The sequence below is a fragment of the Onychostoma macrolepis genome, chromosome 21 (assembly GCF_012432095.1).
Source record: "Onychostoma macrolepis isolate SWU-2019 chromosome 21, ASM1243209v1, whole genome shotgun sequence".
Taxonomy (NCBI): Eukaryota; Metazoa; Chordata; class Actinopteri; order Cypriniformes; family Cyprinidae; genus Onychostoma; species Onychostoma macrolepis.
The window spans coordinates 10,830,077-10,846,456 of record NC_081175.1 but is presented as its reverse complement, the minus strand read 5'-3'; the positions used below and the strand labels follow the sequence as shown (position 1 = coordinate 10,846,456).

The 16,380-nt window shown below is 36.9% G+C and overlaps 1 protein-coding gene and 1 long non-coding RNA gene across 3 annotated transcripts; one reads left to right on the top strand and one right to left on the bottom strand.

Moving 5' to 3' along the window:
* Positions 1 to 436: 436 nt before the first annotated feature.
* Positions 437 to 7,097, bottom strand: si:dkeyp-72g9.4 (uncharacterized). Of its 2 annotated transcripts, none has more exons than XM_058758278.1 (3): positions 6,868 to 7,097; positions 5,813 to 5,939; positions 437 to 3,010 (listed from the first exon to the last, which is right to left on the bottom strand). In XM_058758278.1, the coding sequence occupies exon 3, from the start codon at positions 3,006 to 3,008 to the stop codon at positions 2,193 to 2,195; it is 816 nt and encodes a 271-aa protein (XP_058614261.1). In that variant the 5' UTR covers positions 3,009 to 3,010; positions 5,813 to 5,939; positions 6,868 to 7,097; the 3' UTR covers positions 437 to 2,192. The 2 variants fall into 2 exon arrangements, with proteins under 2 accessions (XP_058614261.1, XP_058614262.1); XM_058758279.1 differs by having other exon boundaries at positions 5,813 to 5,936.
* Positions 2,895 to 5,373, top strand: LOC131528853 (uncharacterized). The gene is made up of 3 exons (XR_009267946.1): positions 2,895 to 3,027; positions 3,172 to 3,278; positions 4,080 to 5,373. It is a non-coding gene; the product is annotated as an uncharacterized LOC131528853 (long non-coding RNA).
* Positions 7,098 to 16,380: the final 9,283 nt, after the last annotated feature.

The window sequence follows — 16,380 nt, the reverse complement described above, 5'->3', positions numbered from 1 at the left end:
TAAAGATGGCTGATGCATAGGGTATATAAACTGAACCTTCCATACTATCCTAGCAATCACCTAGTAACCATCCAGAGCACCCTAGTAATATTCTACCGTCTGTCTGTCTGTCTTACAAACAAAAATGTGAACGGCCCTAACCAATCCAGCAGTAATTGTATCTGACCAGATTTGCTGCTCAATGCAGCAACAGGGAGCGCCTCAAAGGGAGGGTGTTGTGAAGTGTGTTGGTGGGGGGTGTGACACATCTGATTAACACAAGGGGGTGGGATAATTCTTCTCTCTAATCAAATGAACTTGAATGGTTTATAGCACCCCACCCCTGCCCTCATTTACATTTGTAGTTTTTAATCATTGTTAACACCTGCTATAAACTTTAGTTACACCATGTGAGATAAAATAATACACATATATAAAATAACAACATACAGTAATTTTTAAAATTTTAATTATGGTATAACATTACAACAGTTAAACAGTTAATTAATTTACAAAGCAAATAAATATTCCAAATATATTCTAAGATGTAATAAACTAGAATGGCACTGAAACGGTATGTTATCTGTGTGCTGTTGCCTTTATTTAAAAATATTTAAACAATATGTATATTGAATGCTGAATATATGAATATTATTTCAAATAAATCAAGCCTAAACGGCAGCATTTTATCACTGTAAATCATTTTCACGTGAAATTGGAGTAGTTGCACCTGTAGAGGGCATTATGCTAAACCGTAATGTTCATTAGCTTTTTCTGTTGATCAATAAAATTGATTTAAATAGATATAAATAATAGATTGCAAAAGTCAGTTCTTGGAAAAAAATAAACAGGTTTAGTCTGATCAACATTACAGCTAATGGAATAGACTACTAATTGTCTCAGAGAATTCATTGTAATTTTAATCTACTTGATGGAACGAGGGGGTTGTTAAGACACAGAATTCATACATAAAACACAGACATTTTATTAATTTAAAAAAGTGAAAAAAAAAAGTACAAGGTTGCTGAAAATTTACAAACAACGGATTTTCCCCTTTCTCATATAGTGTAATATACAGTTTCTCTCAAATCATTACATCCATTATAGTAATTTAAAGAATACAAAATAATTTACAAATTCACATGCGACCGTACTAATTAATCTTTTAATAGTAAGACAATCTCAGAATACTGAAACACCAAATCAAAGCAAAGAAAACAGGATTTTCTGGGTGTGTACAAACAGTCTAACATGATAACAGTGCAGTTCCACATTGGCCTTTTGCCGTAGTTCTGAATATCAAAATGACGTAGGTCAGATTTTTCATTTTATGGTCTGTGTTTAACAAAGGTGATTCCTAACCGGGATATTTAATCATTTATCCTCCAACCGGACTATCCAGTTCACTCCAAAGCTGATATTTGTGCTTGCAAGCTGTTGCACCATGCTCCATTTTTTAAAACTGCAACACAAGGGCCTGAAAACAAATATGATATCCATTTTCAACATGACTCATTTTGTCTTCGTTGTCAGAAGGTGGCAGTGAATTATCACAGCTTAGCCATTTTGTTGCGAAATACCAGGGAACGAAGAAGCACTTGCTTGAGACATTATATAGAAATAACAATTGGACATAATATCTCTGAACATATCCATGGTGGAAATACATCCTAATCCCAGTCAGACTGTTTGATGAACGTGTTTCTTAAAACATTCTTGGAAATGTCATAAAATGTTTGATAATATTTCAAGGAAGCATGGCATATTCATTCTGCATCACAGTAGCTGCCCAATATGCAAATTTGCTTCCCAGACAAATATAGTTGTGGACACAGTGAGATTCTTATCTGTGAATATTATGGGTTGCTGTAATCTTTAAACTACATTGCGTTTCATATATTAGAACTGCACTTTGATTATGCTTTTTTATTTTTTTAAATCTCACCAAACAATGTTAAAGGCATCCAACAATCAATGAATTTATTGATCACGACTGGACATTACTGGACTGACTCAGTCATCATTGACATTCATTGTAACTCTACACTATGGTGTGGTATCGACACGGCACCATCTATAGGGTTACAAGTTTAAAAATACATCAAAAATGTATATGCATATAAACCTGAAGTGCAAAGTAATAATTCCACAATAATCCACGTTACTCTACGTGATATTCAACCTCACCGCAAAGTGATTTTTGCAGGCATAGATTACTTCTCAGCAATGGCGGGCAGCATGCATGCGCGAATGCGGGCTTCCTTCCATGCACTGCGGCACTCTGAGATCCAGTGGGACACTATGGTCTGTTTGTCCATGCAACGACTGCTCTTTCCCCTCCAACCAGCAGGGGCGCCGTCGAGCTTGTTGGGAACACCACTACGTGAGGCCAGACTACCTTCATCCAGCTTCTTCCTGCTGAGCGGCGACCGCTGCAGGACTGTTGCCACAGGGACCGTCTCAGGCAGGCAAAGCTCTGGGCAGCTGCTTTTCCGCTGGGTGTTAGGCGCCGAGGAACAGCATGGGAAGGTGTCGCTGCGTGGCCGGCGCGGGGGAATGCTGCCCCTTCTGGTGGAGAGCGCTAGCGCACCTCTGTGGCTGTAGAGGTACTCCAGCGGATCTGCGGGGCCTGGGATGTCACCTCTGCATCCGTTGTCCTCCTCTGGGGCGGCCTGGGCCTGCAGAGGTTCTGATGGAGCAGATCTGGTGGTATCTTTCTCTTTATGGGCTTGCTCAACTGTCTGGTCGCTGCTTGTGGAGGTGTGGGGCTGTGGAGGTTGCAGATGCTGACGCAGACGGTGCAGTCGTAGGCAGGGCTTTGGGGAATCCAAAGGCCCGATGGAAAGGATGTCACAGTCGGGCTCATGCAGAGGGAAGGTGGGCCGGGCCAGATGGCAGATGGAGAGGAAGTAGTCCTGTGTGGTGGTGTGCTGGCTGTTGGTCTGGTTCAGGTCCTGCACCAGCTCCTCATAGCCCTCCCTGATGGTGGGAAGGCCGCGTTTAGCCAGTAATCTGGACCTGGGACGCATGACTGTAAAAGTGGAAATAGTGGGTCATTAAATAATAATAAATAATAAATACCTAAATGATGGGGAAAAAAATCATAAATAAGATTTCTTGATAACACTTTACAATAATGTCCCATTAGTTAACATTAACTTTTCAACAGTATTTATTCATACATGTTTATAGGAGCATTCAACAACATAAACAACTGGAGGATGGAGGACAGAGAAGTGCCTGGACATTGATGTCAGTCTGTCTACGTAAACTGTGTGTTTACACAGCTTTTTAAAATGGTGAGTGCCAGTGCTTTGTATGACAAGAATTCGGCCAATCAACATATATTTACGACACTGGTAGTTCCTGTTGTGTTAGGTCAGACTATGAAGTAGCTAGGGCTAATTTAGTCCCCCAAAAAGGCTTTCCTATATAACTAAAATTGTTCCCAGTTCCAAAAACACCAAAAAGCGAGTGCTACCCCGCCAATAACAGGAGCGATGAAAATGAAGAGTTCAGATGCAAAAGCCTCTAAGTGCCGTTTGAAATTTTCTTCTAACATTTGCATTTTTTCTCAGGCTCCTGTTTACGTTCAAGTTATTTTACTTTAATGGCAATGAAAATAACCTATTCATTGCTATCAAAGTGGAATTACTGAACCTACACACTGATAAAAAATACTAATTTTTGAAGAAAATTTCAAATGGCACTTAGAGGCTTTTGCATATGAACTCCTCCGGTGTAAAAGCCCCTAATATTACATCTTTTGTTTTTAATAATGTATTAGTAATAATGTATTTAATAATGTATTATAAGTGTTTTAGAAGTATTTTTCATTGTTAGGTCATGTTAATTATATTGTAGTTAACTAATGTTAGCAAATGAAACCTATTGCAACCTCTTAAGTGTTAGCAATTTCTTTCTATCTAAGCTGTTACAACATAAGCAATGAGATTAAATGGAGAGTAAAATTGAGGTTACACTTTAGCAAAATTTTAGTGTAGTATGAAGCACAGCGCACACAGAAGGCATTCCTAAAGCAAGCAGCTTTCTGTTAATCAGCGTGACCAACTTGAACCCGTTGCAAATTCTGTCCTCAGATTGCATGGATTCCTATTGAAATGACTGCATGGATTTCGGCTGCGAAAATTCTCTGAATGGTAAATGTGACCTCACAAGTCTCTTTATTATCAGACTTTTCTCCCTAGAAACAGAAAAGTTCTTTTCATCTCAGCTCTCTAAACATCAGCAATTAACTTGTTAAAAACATTAAAGTTTGTTACATTAAGTGTCATTCTTTCCTAAAAATCAGTCATAAGCAGCCTACTCGGCACGGAGCGCTGCCTCCACATATCATGTCATAGACCATTTCTCATCTCTCTGAAAACTTCCATTGAAATCACAAATAAAATGCAACAAATACACCACTGTTACTGATATACAGTACATATGCTGACAAAAAGAACAGATGCAATTTAATAAAATATATTAAAATATTTTAACATTATGTTTCATATAATTTTATACAACAGTTTTAATTATTATAATTTACTATAAATTATTATTTATGTATTTGATATGCATATAACTAGAATCGCTCATGATATGTTAACTCAAAAATTCACATGTTCAAATGTTGAGGTTTATGATATTAATATTATTATGAATCCTCTTACAGTTTCTATTTCTCTTTAGGCATTTTAAGTCAATTCATGAAACATAACTGAAACTCCATTAATTCTCCTGATCTAGGAAACACGATCTCTGAACAATACAGTTTTCTCCAGGAAACCATAACAACATATATTTGCAATTCGCAACAAGCATACAAAATCATTCAGTTACACTGTAAACGTTAGTTAATGCATTAACTAACCATGAGCAATACATTTGTAACAGTATTTACATTTTTAAACCTTAGTTGATAAAAGTACTGTTAACTGTTATGTTCATAATAACTTGGGTCCATTAACAATTATTTAAAAATACAAATTTTAATTTGAATAATGTATTAGTAAATGTTGAAATTAACGTGAACTAAGATTGTTACAGACATGTCAAATTCACCAGCACACGTACACTTTCACACACAGACCTCTAATGCATCTTTTGTTGGCTTTGACATTAATAACCCACATTATCGCTTCATTTATAATTAAACAGCATGGTTTTTGAAGTTGTCATTGCCTGCCTGATCATTCCTTATTGATGCTCTGTACAGTAAATGCCAAAAATCAATGTATATAATGGGAGGGATTGGTTACAGGAATATGTGCAAGCCCAGTCTCCATGGCAACGCCTCTTCCCATCACATCCCAGGCTGTGCTCAGATTTCATAGCAATTGGAAAGCACATACACAGACATACACACACACACACACACACCATGAAACAGCTCCTCCCCACACCCCACCGCCCCATGCCCAAATCATCTGAACACCCCTCTTTATTGTGGCAGACCAATGTAAACAACCCAGCACCGATTCCCACCCTTCCTTATTTTCAACTAATTCTTGCTGCCTAAACCTGTTTGGATTTCCCCAGCCCTCAAATGTTTGTATGCCAATCCATGAAGGAAAAAAACTAAATATACTTCAAGATCAAAGCAGGTCTGTCTTACACAACCCATTAGAACGAACATCTGGCCGTTTCTGATGACAATTGATGAAATTCAAAGAATCCCTGGCCTTAATCTCATGAATCAGAGCCTGAAATAGATACATAATCTATTCTGAAAATAAAACTGAAATTGTGTTATATATGAAGACCATGAAGCATGATGTAATCATCGTTCTGGTTTCTATTGAGGTCAGCGGTGCGTGTCGTGTCCCACCTGAGCGGGGTCTCTTCGGCTGCTTGGCGTTGCTGTGGGTCTCTTCTTCCTCCACTCCTCTTGTCTCGTCTCCTCTTCCCTGCTGCTGCCTCCGCTCCCTGCCTCAGCTCAGAGCCTCCAACTGCTGCTACACACACAAAAAATAATGATTTTCTCCCCCGTCTCCCTCCCTCCCTCTTTCTCTCTTGCCTGTTTGCTTGCTCGCCCTCTCTCGTGCGCCTCACTCTCTCTCCTCCCTTGGTCAGGGCTAAAAATAGCACCTTCATTCCCGTCCCTGTGGCTGTAAAGAATCATTTGCAAAATGGATTTTACTGATGTGGTGGGGAGAACGTAAGAGGAAAGGGGAAGAAGTTGGTAAGACAGTGCAAGGAAAAAGAGTTAGACAAGATAAAAACACCCCCCACATCTGTGATAATAAACAGAGTGTGATTGACGCACTGATTAAAAGAGCCCCAAAGTAAAATAAAACCGACCGGATTGATATTGATATTAAAAAATACATTTGTTAGCATTCTGTGGGAAACGGAGTTTCATTCCTGATACCAAAGCAGCAATTTTATCATTAATAAATTATTTTTCCGGAATCCAGCATTGCTCTTTTTTTTAATATAAGGAAATAAGCAAGTCAATTTAGCCCTGATTTTAGAGAAATTACTCTATTTTTTGACCTTTTGGTGTTCTTATCTTGAGTGAAGAGAGTTGTTTGTACAGCTATATATAGCTCCATCTGCAGGTATATTGAGCCCTCAATGATCTTTTATCATGTCCACGTTGCAGTCACACGTTGGAAAGGGCAGTAAACTTGTGAGCGTCAATATAATAAACAACACCACCGTAAAGGGTCGATTCCCCACATGTGGTGCCTCAGATGTTTACAAGTAGATAGATTGTATGTGTGTGGATGAAAACTCAACAAAAATACATAGAGAAATCTGTTGTATACTGTCTTTCTCAAGCCAAACAGGCTTTGTCTTTCCCTAGTAAATTTATCTGCCTGTAAACCTACTAGATACACAGATTAAAATGTGACAAAATTGTTGATCAAAGTCCTTTACCTGTTATTGTAGACTGTTGTTCTGTATATTCCACAGTCGTTGAGTGAACTGTTGCTGTTATCGGATGATGCTGTCAACATAGACTTCACAAGACTGTGCTGTTTAAGCCACAAAGATCATGTTCTCTCTTAAAAATGTTTGTCTGACAAGGAAGGGTGTGAGAAAAAGAGAGAGGGAGTGAAAGGGAGGGACATGTCGAAAGGGAGGAGGTTGTTTTGAAGGTGGAGCAGTTTGGAAATCAGAACATTTTACAGACCAGCCCTGTTAAATTCAATATAATCCCATTCCATTTATCTGACTTCTGTTCAGAGGTCATATGAGAAGCTTTTCAGTCTGCTTGAACAAATTCACTGCATTCACGGCAGTGTTATTTTAGTATCTTTGCGATAGTGTCTATTAATATTTTGAATATATTTTTATTTTTGTATTTTCAGTTTTCATTTTAAATTTAAAGTTTTATTATTATTTTTTTTTAAGTCCATATTTTTAATTTATTTTTATTTCTTAATATATTTTTTGTTATTTTAGTAGACCAAGTTGAACTAAGTGATTTTTTAAAGCTAACGTTAATAACTCTGACTCAAGGATGACTAGGCCAGGTGAAAATTATTCAGGGCTTGAACATCGATCTCTATGAACACGTGCAGTGTCCTCTTAAAGGGACATTGCTCCACTCAAAAATTAATTTATTTTTACTCATTATTTACTCACTCTCATAAGGTGGCCCATTGTGTTGCGGCTTGTTTCCATTATGTTGAGCTAATTTTGTTGTGTTGTGACTTGTTTCTGTTGTGTTTCGACTTGTTTCCGTTGTGTTGTGCTAATTTTGTGTGTTGCAGCTTGTTTCCATTGTGTTGTGCTAATTTTGTTGTGTTGCGGCTTGTTTTCGTTGTGTTGTGGCTTGTTTCCATTATGTTGTGCTAATTTTGTTGTGTTGCAGCTTGTTTCCATTGTATGCTGCTAATTTTGTTGTGTTGTGACTTGTTTCTGTTGTGTTGTGCTAATTTTGTTGTGTTGCGGCTTGTTTTCGTTGTGTTGTGACTTGTTTCTGTTGTGTTGTGACTTGTTTCTGTTGTGTTGTGGCTTGTTTCCATTGAGTTGTGCTAATTTTGTGTGTTGCAGCTTGTTTCCATTGAGTTGTGCTAATTTTGTGTGTTTCAGCTTGTTTCCATTGTGTTGTGCTAATTTTGTTGTGTTGCGGCTTGTTTTCGTTGTGTTGTGGCTTGTTTCCATTATGTTGTGCTAATTTTGTTGTGTTGCAGCTTGTTTCCATTGTATTCTGCTAATTTTGTTGTGTTGTGGCTTGTTTTCATTGTGTTGTGCTAATTTTGTGTGTTGTGGCTTGTTTCCATTGTGTTCTGCTAATTTTGTTGTGTTGCGACTTGTTTCTGTTGTGTTGTGGCTTGTTTCCATTGTGTTGTGCTAATTTTGTTGTGTTGCAGCTTGTTTCCATTGTGTTGTGCTAATTTTGTTGTGTTGCGGCTTGTTTTCATTGTGTTGTGCTAATTTTGTTGTGTTGCAGCTTGTTTCCATTGTGTTGTGCTAATTTTGTTGTGTTGCGGCTTGTTTCCGTTGTGTTGTGGCTTGTTTCCATTATGTTGGGCTAATTTTGTTGCGATATGGCTTATTTCCATTGTGTTGTGCTAATTTTGTTGTGTTTGCGGCTTGTTTCCGTTGTGTTGTGTCTTGTTTCCATTGTGTTGTGCTAATTTTGTTGTGTTGCGGCTTGTTTTCATTGTGTTGGGCTAATTTAGTTGTGTTGTGGCTTGTTTTCATTGTGTTGTGCTCATTTTGTTGTGTTGTGGCTTGTTTTCATTGTGTTGTGCTCATTTTGTTGTGTTGCGGCTTGTTTCCGTTGTGTTGTGGCTTGTTTCTATTGTGTTGTGCTAATTTTGTGTGTTGTGGCTTGTTTTCATTGTGTTGTGCTAATTTTGTTGTGTTGTGGCTTGTTTTCACTGTGTTGTGCCCATTTTGTTGTGTGTGGCTTGTTTTCATTGTGTTGTGCCCATTTTGTTGTGTTGCGGCTTGTTTCCGTTGTGTTGTGGCTTGTTTCCATTGTGTTGTGCTAATTTTGTGTGTTGTGGCTTGTTTTCATTGTGTTGTGCTAATTTTGTGTGTTGCAGCTTGTTTCCATTGTGTTGTGCTAATTTTGTTGTGTTGTGTCTTGTTTCCATTATGTTGGGCTAATTTTGTTGCAATATGGCTTATTTCCAATGTGTTGTGCTAATTTTGTTGTGTTTGCGGCTTGTTTCCGTTGTGTTGTGTCTTGTTTCCATTGTGTTGTGCTAATTTTGTTGTGTTGCGGCTTGTTTTCATTGTGTTGGGCTAATTTTGTTGTGTTGTGGCTTGTTTTCATTGTGTTGTGCTCATTTTGTTGTATTGTGGCTTGTTTTCATTGTGTTGTGCTCATTTTGTTGTGTTGCAACTTGTTTCCGTTGTGGCTTGTTTCCATTGTGTTGTGCTCATTTTGTTGTGTTGCAACTTGTTTCCGTTGTGGCTTGTTTCCATTGTGTTGTGCTAATTTTGTTGTGTTGCAACTTGTTTCCGTTGTGTTGTGGCTTGTTTCCATTATGTTGGGTAATTTTGTTGTGTTGTGACTTGTTTCCGTTGTGTTCTGCTAATTTTGTTGTGTTGTGGCTTGTTTCCATTATGTTGGGTAGTTTTGTTGTGTTGTGACTTGTTTCCATTGTGTTCTGCTAATTTTGTTGTGTTGTGGCTTGTTTCTGTTGTGTTGTGCTAATTTTATTGTGTTATGATATGTTGCAACTTGTTTCTGTTGTGGTTTAAAAAACCACACAAAGTGAACATGATAGTAATCTATACATACCCAATTGATGCATTTTCTCAAGTGAAAAAATATGTTTGAAAAAAAAAATACTAATATTTAAAACTGTTTCAACTAAAGTCATCACTTCAGTTTTGTTTTTGTTTATCTATACAAAAAAGTCATATACATCTGGGACGGTGTTAAGTGAGTAAATGATGAGAATTTCTATTTTATGTGAAATATCCCTTTAAGCACCTAAATATCATTAATAAAGACATAATGTTCAAATGGACTGCTTCTGCAATAAAAACAGAAAATCAAAACTTGAGTGAAAATCGATGCCTCTGGAAATCAGTGCCTCAAAAAATTCAGACACCAACAGACCAAGTTTTAGAGGAAAGGGGGGCGAAATACAGATCGAAAATCACATGAGTGGAGGCAGTGACTCGACTTCACTGTAATTGGCTTATCAATGCAATAATAACCAGTTAAAAATGTACCCATTTGGAAATCAAGGTGTTTTTAGTGAACACTCAGCTCAAGTTAAATTAAAGCTGTGCCTACATGCCTGTGACCATTTGTTTGTGTGTGTGTGTGAGTCCAAAGGCTGTTTTGGAGGATGGAGGAAGATGAGAGAAGGAGTCTAATAATGAGCATAATAGTCAGAAAGACAAGGGTACAGAGTCTTCTTGCTAAGTAGGTCGAACTGAGTCAAATGAAAGAAGGACAAAATGAGTGACAAGAGGGAATACAGAAGAAGTATGGAGCTTTATAATAAAGACTGTAATAGCACAGACAGTGAGTGCTGCTGAAAGACAGAAAACCATGGCAACACGTGTGCGAATCATGCTAGGAATGAACTGTGTTGGCCTCAATGAACTGCAGTCACACCGAGCTGATATATTCTCATACTCATCTTGCCATCTTTTGCTGACAGCCACTCTCAGCAATGAAGAGATTCACATGTTCCTTTCATTTCCAGCACAGAACTGAATCACGTATACGATGATGATTACTCCCATCTGCTCCAAGAGGCCAAGATCAGATTTAAAGCTAATCCATGGCATTTTCTCTTTTAAAACATTTTCTTCTTAATATGCAGCGGCAACTAAATATATTATTTTTGTACAATGAATCATCATATAGCGCTATTAAAACATTACAACGTGTTTGAACTGCCAGATGCAGCAATACTGGGCCAACCAGTAAGGTGAGTTTATGGGCAGTAACTGTTTATTCAAATAGTAGTAAACATGGGAAGTAGGAAACCTGTTTGAAAACAGTCTGCTATTTCTTTAGGTGTGGCTAGTGACTCAGAAATCTCCTTTTTGCACTTCCATTTGCTTTCTGAGCCAACTGATCAACAGATTCGCATTGTTTACCAGCAATAAAATGTACTTTAGTTTTACAAAACAAATTATATAGCAGTTCTTTCCTAAAAGAAAGTGTTTAAATGAATGTGTCATCTGATGTTAATGATGTGGTTGAACATCATAACATACCTAATACCATGACAAACACAAGCCCTTGATGGAATAGAGAGTCACCTGTATTTATTTTAATAATCACAATCTATAATGAACAAATCTCTCAAAACAAACTTTGCAATAATAAGTGATTAATAATATGCATTGGTTATATGTTACACTTAGCTTGCCAATAATGCTTAAAGTACTGTTTTTAAAGAATGAGCCTGAATTTTACATTTAATTTAAAGAAAATGCATGTTCGAAAAAAATGTGAAGCATTATTTATTTTAAATTATAAATCTAGTGATGTAAACCTATTTCTCCAGATATTATCAAATAAATAAATAAAACAATCTTGTATCTAGCGACCTGACAGTAGTTCTCAAGATCATGAGATAAATAGTAAATTAATCCTATAAATAAATGTTAACACAAATACTAACATTTCACCTATGAGCAGAGTGTTTAGAATAAAATCTGAATAAGTGGATATGTGCTTAGATGTCTTAATAAACACGACACAGCGTGAACTGGAAGGTCTGGTTTATGAGTAACTATGCAAGTCTTCTGTAGCACGTGTAACCTGTTTATCACGTGCAGGATAGCAACCCACCGAGATCCTTTGAAAAGATGACCTTTATCATTTACCCTCAGCACTGACAGCCTGTTTGGTACTAAAGACTTCTTGCTCTCAGACAACACGATACCTTCGTCGTCCTTCTGTTCGCGACTGCTGCATCATCTCCCTGTCACTTTAATAAATGAAGCGTGCGGCATGTGATCTGACATCAAAGGCTTTGATGGAGCTGCATATGGCAAGCCGAAAATAGATTGGCCTCCTTTGATATTTTGCTAGTTGTTTTTGAATTTTTTTTTTTTTTTAAACTGTTGAATGAATAATTAGCTGTCTCAAATACCCACTTAGCTGACTATCTGGAACATTTTAGGGCTTTGGTGTTTGTTCACTAGTTCTGAGACATTGTAGTAGTCATTTTTTTATGTACCAGGTGTCACTTTCACAGCCAAAGTTAAGCTTCTCTGTAGTTTTTCTAATTGATTATATAATTTGTGTAGTACTGTGGTACTTTTTTTGCAACTTAGATCATAGATCTATAGATTTTAAATCTATAGAACCTATAGAATTAATTCTAAATAGAATAAAATAACAAATAGCCAGAACTTGTTAGATCTTTCAATAATAATAATAATAATAATAATGACTGATAACTAGTGAATCATGCATGTTTGTATGTATGTACAATAACTACCTAACCTAACTAGTTCATTTAGGAACTCATTTAGAACACTTTGCAAAAATGTAATATATTCCCACAAGTATCAGAGATAATTAAAGAGATAAAATTGTAACCTGAATTCAAAAACTGTACATTCACATCTGACAGCACATTGAAGAGCATTTATTTTAATTACAGAACTTTTCACATTAAAATTAACTTTATTAGCACAAAACTGTGAATATGGTACCACTACTGTGAGCAAAAATGGAAATTTAACAAAATGGAAAGTATGTGTCACGATCAGCACACACAAGGGAAGCGAGGAGACGAGAAGTAACTCAAAATACCAGTCTTTAATAAAATCCAAAAAGGGTAACACAAGGCAGGCAGATGCACAAGAGACAGGACATCGACGTTAATACCGGGCACGAGTCTCAAGGAAACACAGGGCTTATAAACTAGACGTAAACGAGATGATTAATCAAACACAGGTGGGACATAATTAACTAAATGGGGACAGGAACAGGAAAGTAACCAAATATGGGCATACAAGAGGATAAACAAAGTCAAGGGGAGCACAAGACAGAAAACCACAAGCCAAGACAGGACACAGGACTGACAGTATGAAGTTGAGAATTTTGTTCTTAGTAAACACTGCATAGTGCCATGTGACTCCACCTTGGTTAGACAAAGTATTAGACAAAGTATTTCAACTTCATAGTTTCTGAACATGTTCATAGTTAGTGTGAACTTTTAGCATACATATATTTCTGTCATGGTAACTCTCGGAGGGATTGGCATGGTAATGTACATGACTATGTTAATGTATTTGGTCTTGGCGGAAGTACCGAGACTTGCTACTGCCAATACATCCACAACATGTCGCTGTGAGCATGTAAGAAATACTGCTGCTGCAAATATAACATACATGAAATAACCCCCTATAGCATACATGAATCACCTCGTAGCAGATCTATACAGGCGGATCTGGGGAAGGCAGAGGGTTTCTGAAGCACGCTGCAAAACTGCTACAACAAGCATTAGTCATATAGTATATTTGAATGTTGAGCAGAGAGCTCATTGGCTACCGATACAGGAGAGAACCATTCAGCTGTGACATGTGGTAATGATGTCATTAGGTCAGATTGAGTTAGACCTATCGGACTGTGCCATCTAGAGTTTCATGCCAGAACTCTGTATTTCTGTCATGACAACTCTCGGAGGGATTGGCATGGTAATGTACATGACAATGTTAATGTATTTGGTCTTGGCGGTATAGATCTGCTACGCTGCAGCTGCTGTGGCAGAGACTTGCTACTGCCAATGCATCCACAACATGCTGCTGTGAGCATGTGAGAAATACTGCTGCTGCAAATATAACGTACATGAAATAACCCCCCACAAACAGGGTTTCTGCAGGTTTTTAAAGCTCAAATTTAAGACTTTTTAAGACCGTTTTTAAGACCAGCACAAATAAAATGAATACCATATGAGCGGGGGAGGGTAATGTCTAGTACTATATTAAACTGTAAAATGACGGTAAAAAGCATAATTTACAATTCAGATACAAGTTTTCACAAAAAACTAAAAGTTTTATAAATTGATAAACTTTACATTTCAGCCTTTAAACCATTTTTAAGAAAATGGATAAGTCAAAAGTATTAATTATTATATTGATTTAAACAATTATTATCAATAAATTATTATACAAATTAAATAACATGCATTAGGGGTGTGTGATATTGACAAAAAAAAAAAAGATATCCTGGGATTTTATCAATAACGACAATTAGACAATATTCTGCTGAGTGTGTTATTGTGCTGATATCTTAAAGTTTATCGTGGACAGCTGACTCCTGAATTTTTTTTTATATTCTTCATATTCTGTATACCTTTAAGCCATTTTTTTTCTAAAAGTGTGTATCATCTTTTGAATCAAATTCTTGCATTTGGGCTATTACCAAGCAAATGAAATCAGTATCAACAAAATTGATCTTTGCAATGCATCTGAAGTGGCATTTAGATGTATTTACACACTGTTTAATGCAGCTCAGAGGGACATAGAATGCTAACCTGCAGTTACAAATGCACAAATAATGTTTTGACATTTGAAACATAAAACGTTGAAAACTGATGTTTGAAATTATTTTTAAAAATGAAGATACTTTAAATGTGAAACTAAAACCGCCAGTAGATGGCAGCAAGACACTGTTAATAAGTGAGTCATTGCGATTGAACCGAATCATTTAAACGATTGATTCATTCAGGAACGAAACACCGTCATGTTGCTCAAAGACGCAAAACTGTGCTGTGGCTGTTTGGAATGATTTTTGTTGGCGAAATAGAGCAAAAGCAGGAAATATGATGTCTAAAACGTAAGTCTCTTAATATTAACTTCTTGTTCATTGAACTGTTGCATAAAATCATTTGTAATCATGCTGACTTTTGGAGAAAAAAACGGCACTCTTCGTGTGATATTAACTATATGAAATGATATAAATATAGGCTATACATTTTCCGCCCCCATATGTTAAATTATGTGATCATTCTAAATGCATTTTAATAGACTGAAGCGTGCAGTGAAAGAATGCACTCTTACGCGTACTAGTTTAACCTATGTTAACTTACTCATTCATTCTCAGCCAGCAGGTGTTGCGTTTGGCAGAAATATAACGGTTTTCCCGGTAAAGGCAGAACACAAAGCAGCTCAGCGCTGGACTTTGAACTTGCAGCGCTCATGTTTATTCAATGAAAACATAGCCTTTTAAGTTTTATCGTCACATTCAGCCATATCGCAATTCTGGTCTTTCCGTCTCCAAATTTAAGACTTCTTGAAATCATAATTAAGACTTTCTTGAACTAATTTAAGACTTTTTAAGGCCTTAAATATGATACAACTAAATTGAAGACTTTTTAAAGGGATAGTTCACCCAAAAATGAAAATTTGATGTTTATCTGCTTACCCCCAGGGCATCCAAGATGTAGGTGACTTTGTTTCTTCAGTAGAACACAAATGAAGGTTTTTAACTCAAACCGTTGCAGTCTGTCAGTCCTATAATGCCCATCAATGGGCACACAATCTTTGAGAGAAAAAAAAACATGCACACACAAATCCAAATTAAACCTTGCAGCTTGTGACGATACATTGATGTCCTAAGTCACGAAACGATTGGTTTGTGTGAGAAACTGAACAGTATTTATATAATTTTTTACCTCTGATACAACGCAATGTCCAACCATCCTGAGCTCATCCACAACATCCGGCGTGTGACGCATCAATGGCTCTGGAACATAGGTATATACATAGATATATACGTAGATCCTTACGTACCGCGGCTCGCTAATGAGGCATCTATGTATATATATCTACAGTGGGTACGGAAAGTATTCAGACCCCCTTAAATTTTTCACTCTTTGTTATATTGCAGCCATTTGCTAAAATCATTTAAGTTCATTTTTTTTCCTCATTAATGTACACACAGCACCTCATATTGACAGAAAAACACAGAATTGTTGACATTTTTGCAGATTTATTAAAAAAGAAAAACTGAAATATCACATGGTCCTAAGTATTCAGACCCTTTGCTGTGACACATGTATTTAACTCAGGTGCTGTCCATTTCTTCTGATCATCCTTGAGATGGTTCTACACCTTCATTTGAGTCGAGCTGTGTTTGATTATACTGATTGGACCTGATTAGGAAAGCCACACACCTGTCTATATAAGACCTTACAGCTCACAGTGCATGCCAACGTTTACCATCCAACCTAACAGAACTGGAGAGGATCTGCAAGGAGGAATAGCAGAGGATCCCCAAATCCAGGTGTGAAAAACTTGTTGCATCTTTCCCAAAAAGACTCATGGCTGTATTAGATCAAAAGGGTGCTTCTACTAAATACTGAGCAAAGGGTCTGAATACTTAAGACCAATGTGATATTTCAGTTTTTCTTTTTAATAAATCTGCAAAATGTCAACAATTTTGTATTTTCTGTCAATATGGGGTGCTGTGTACATTAATGAGGAAAAAATGAACTTAAA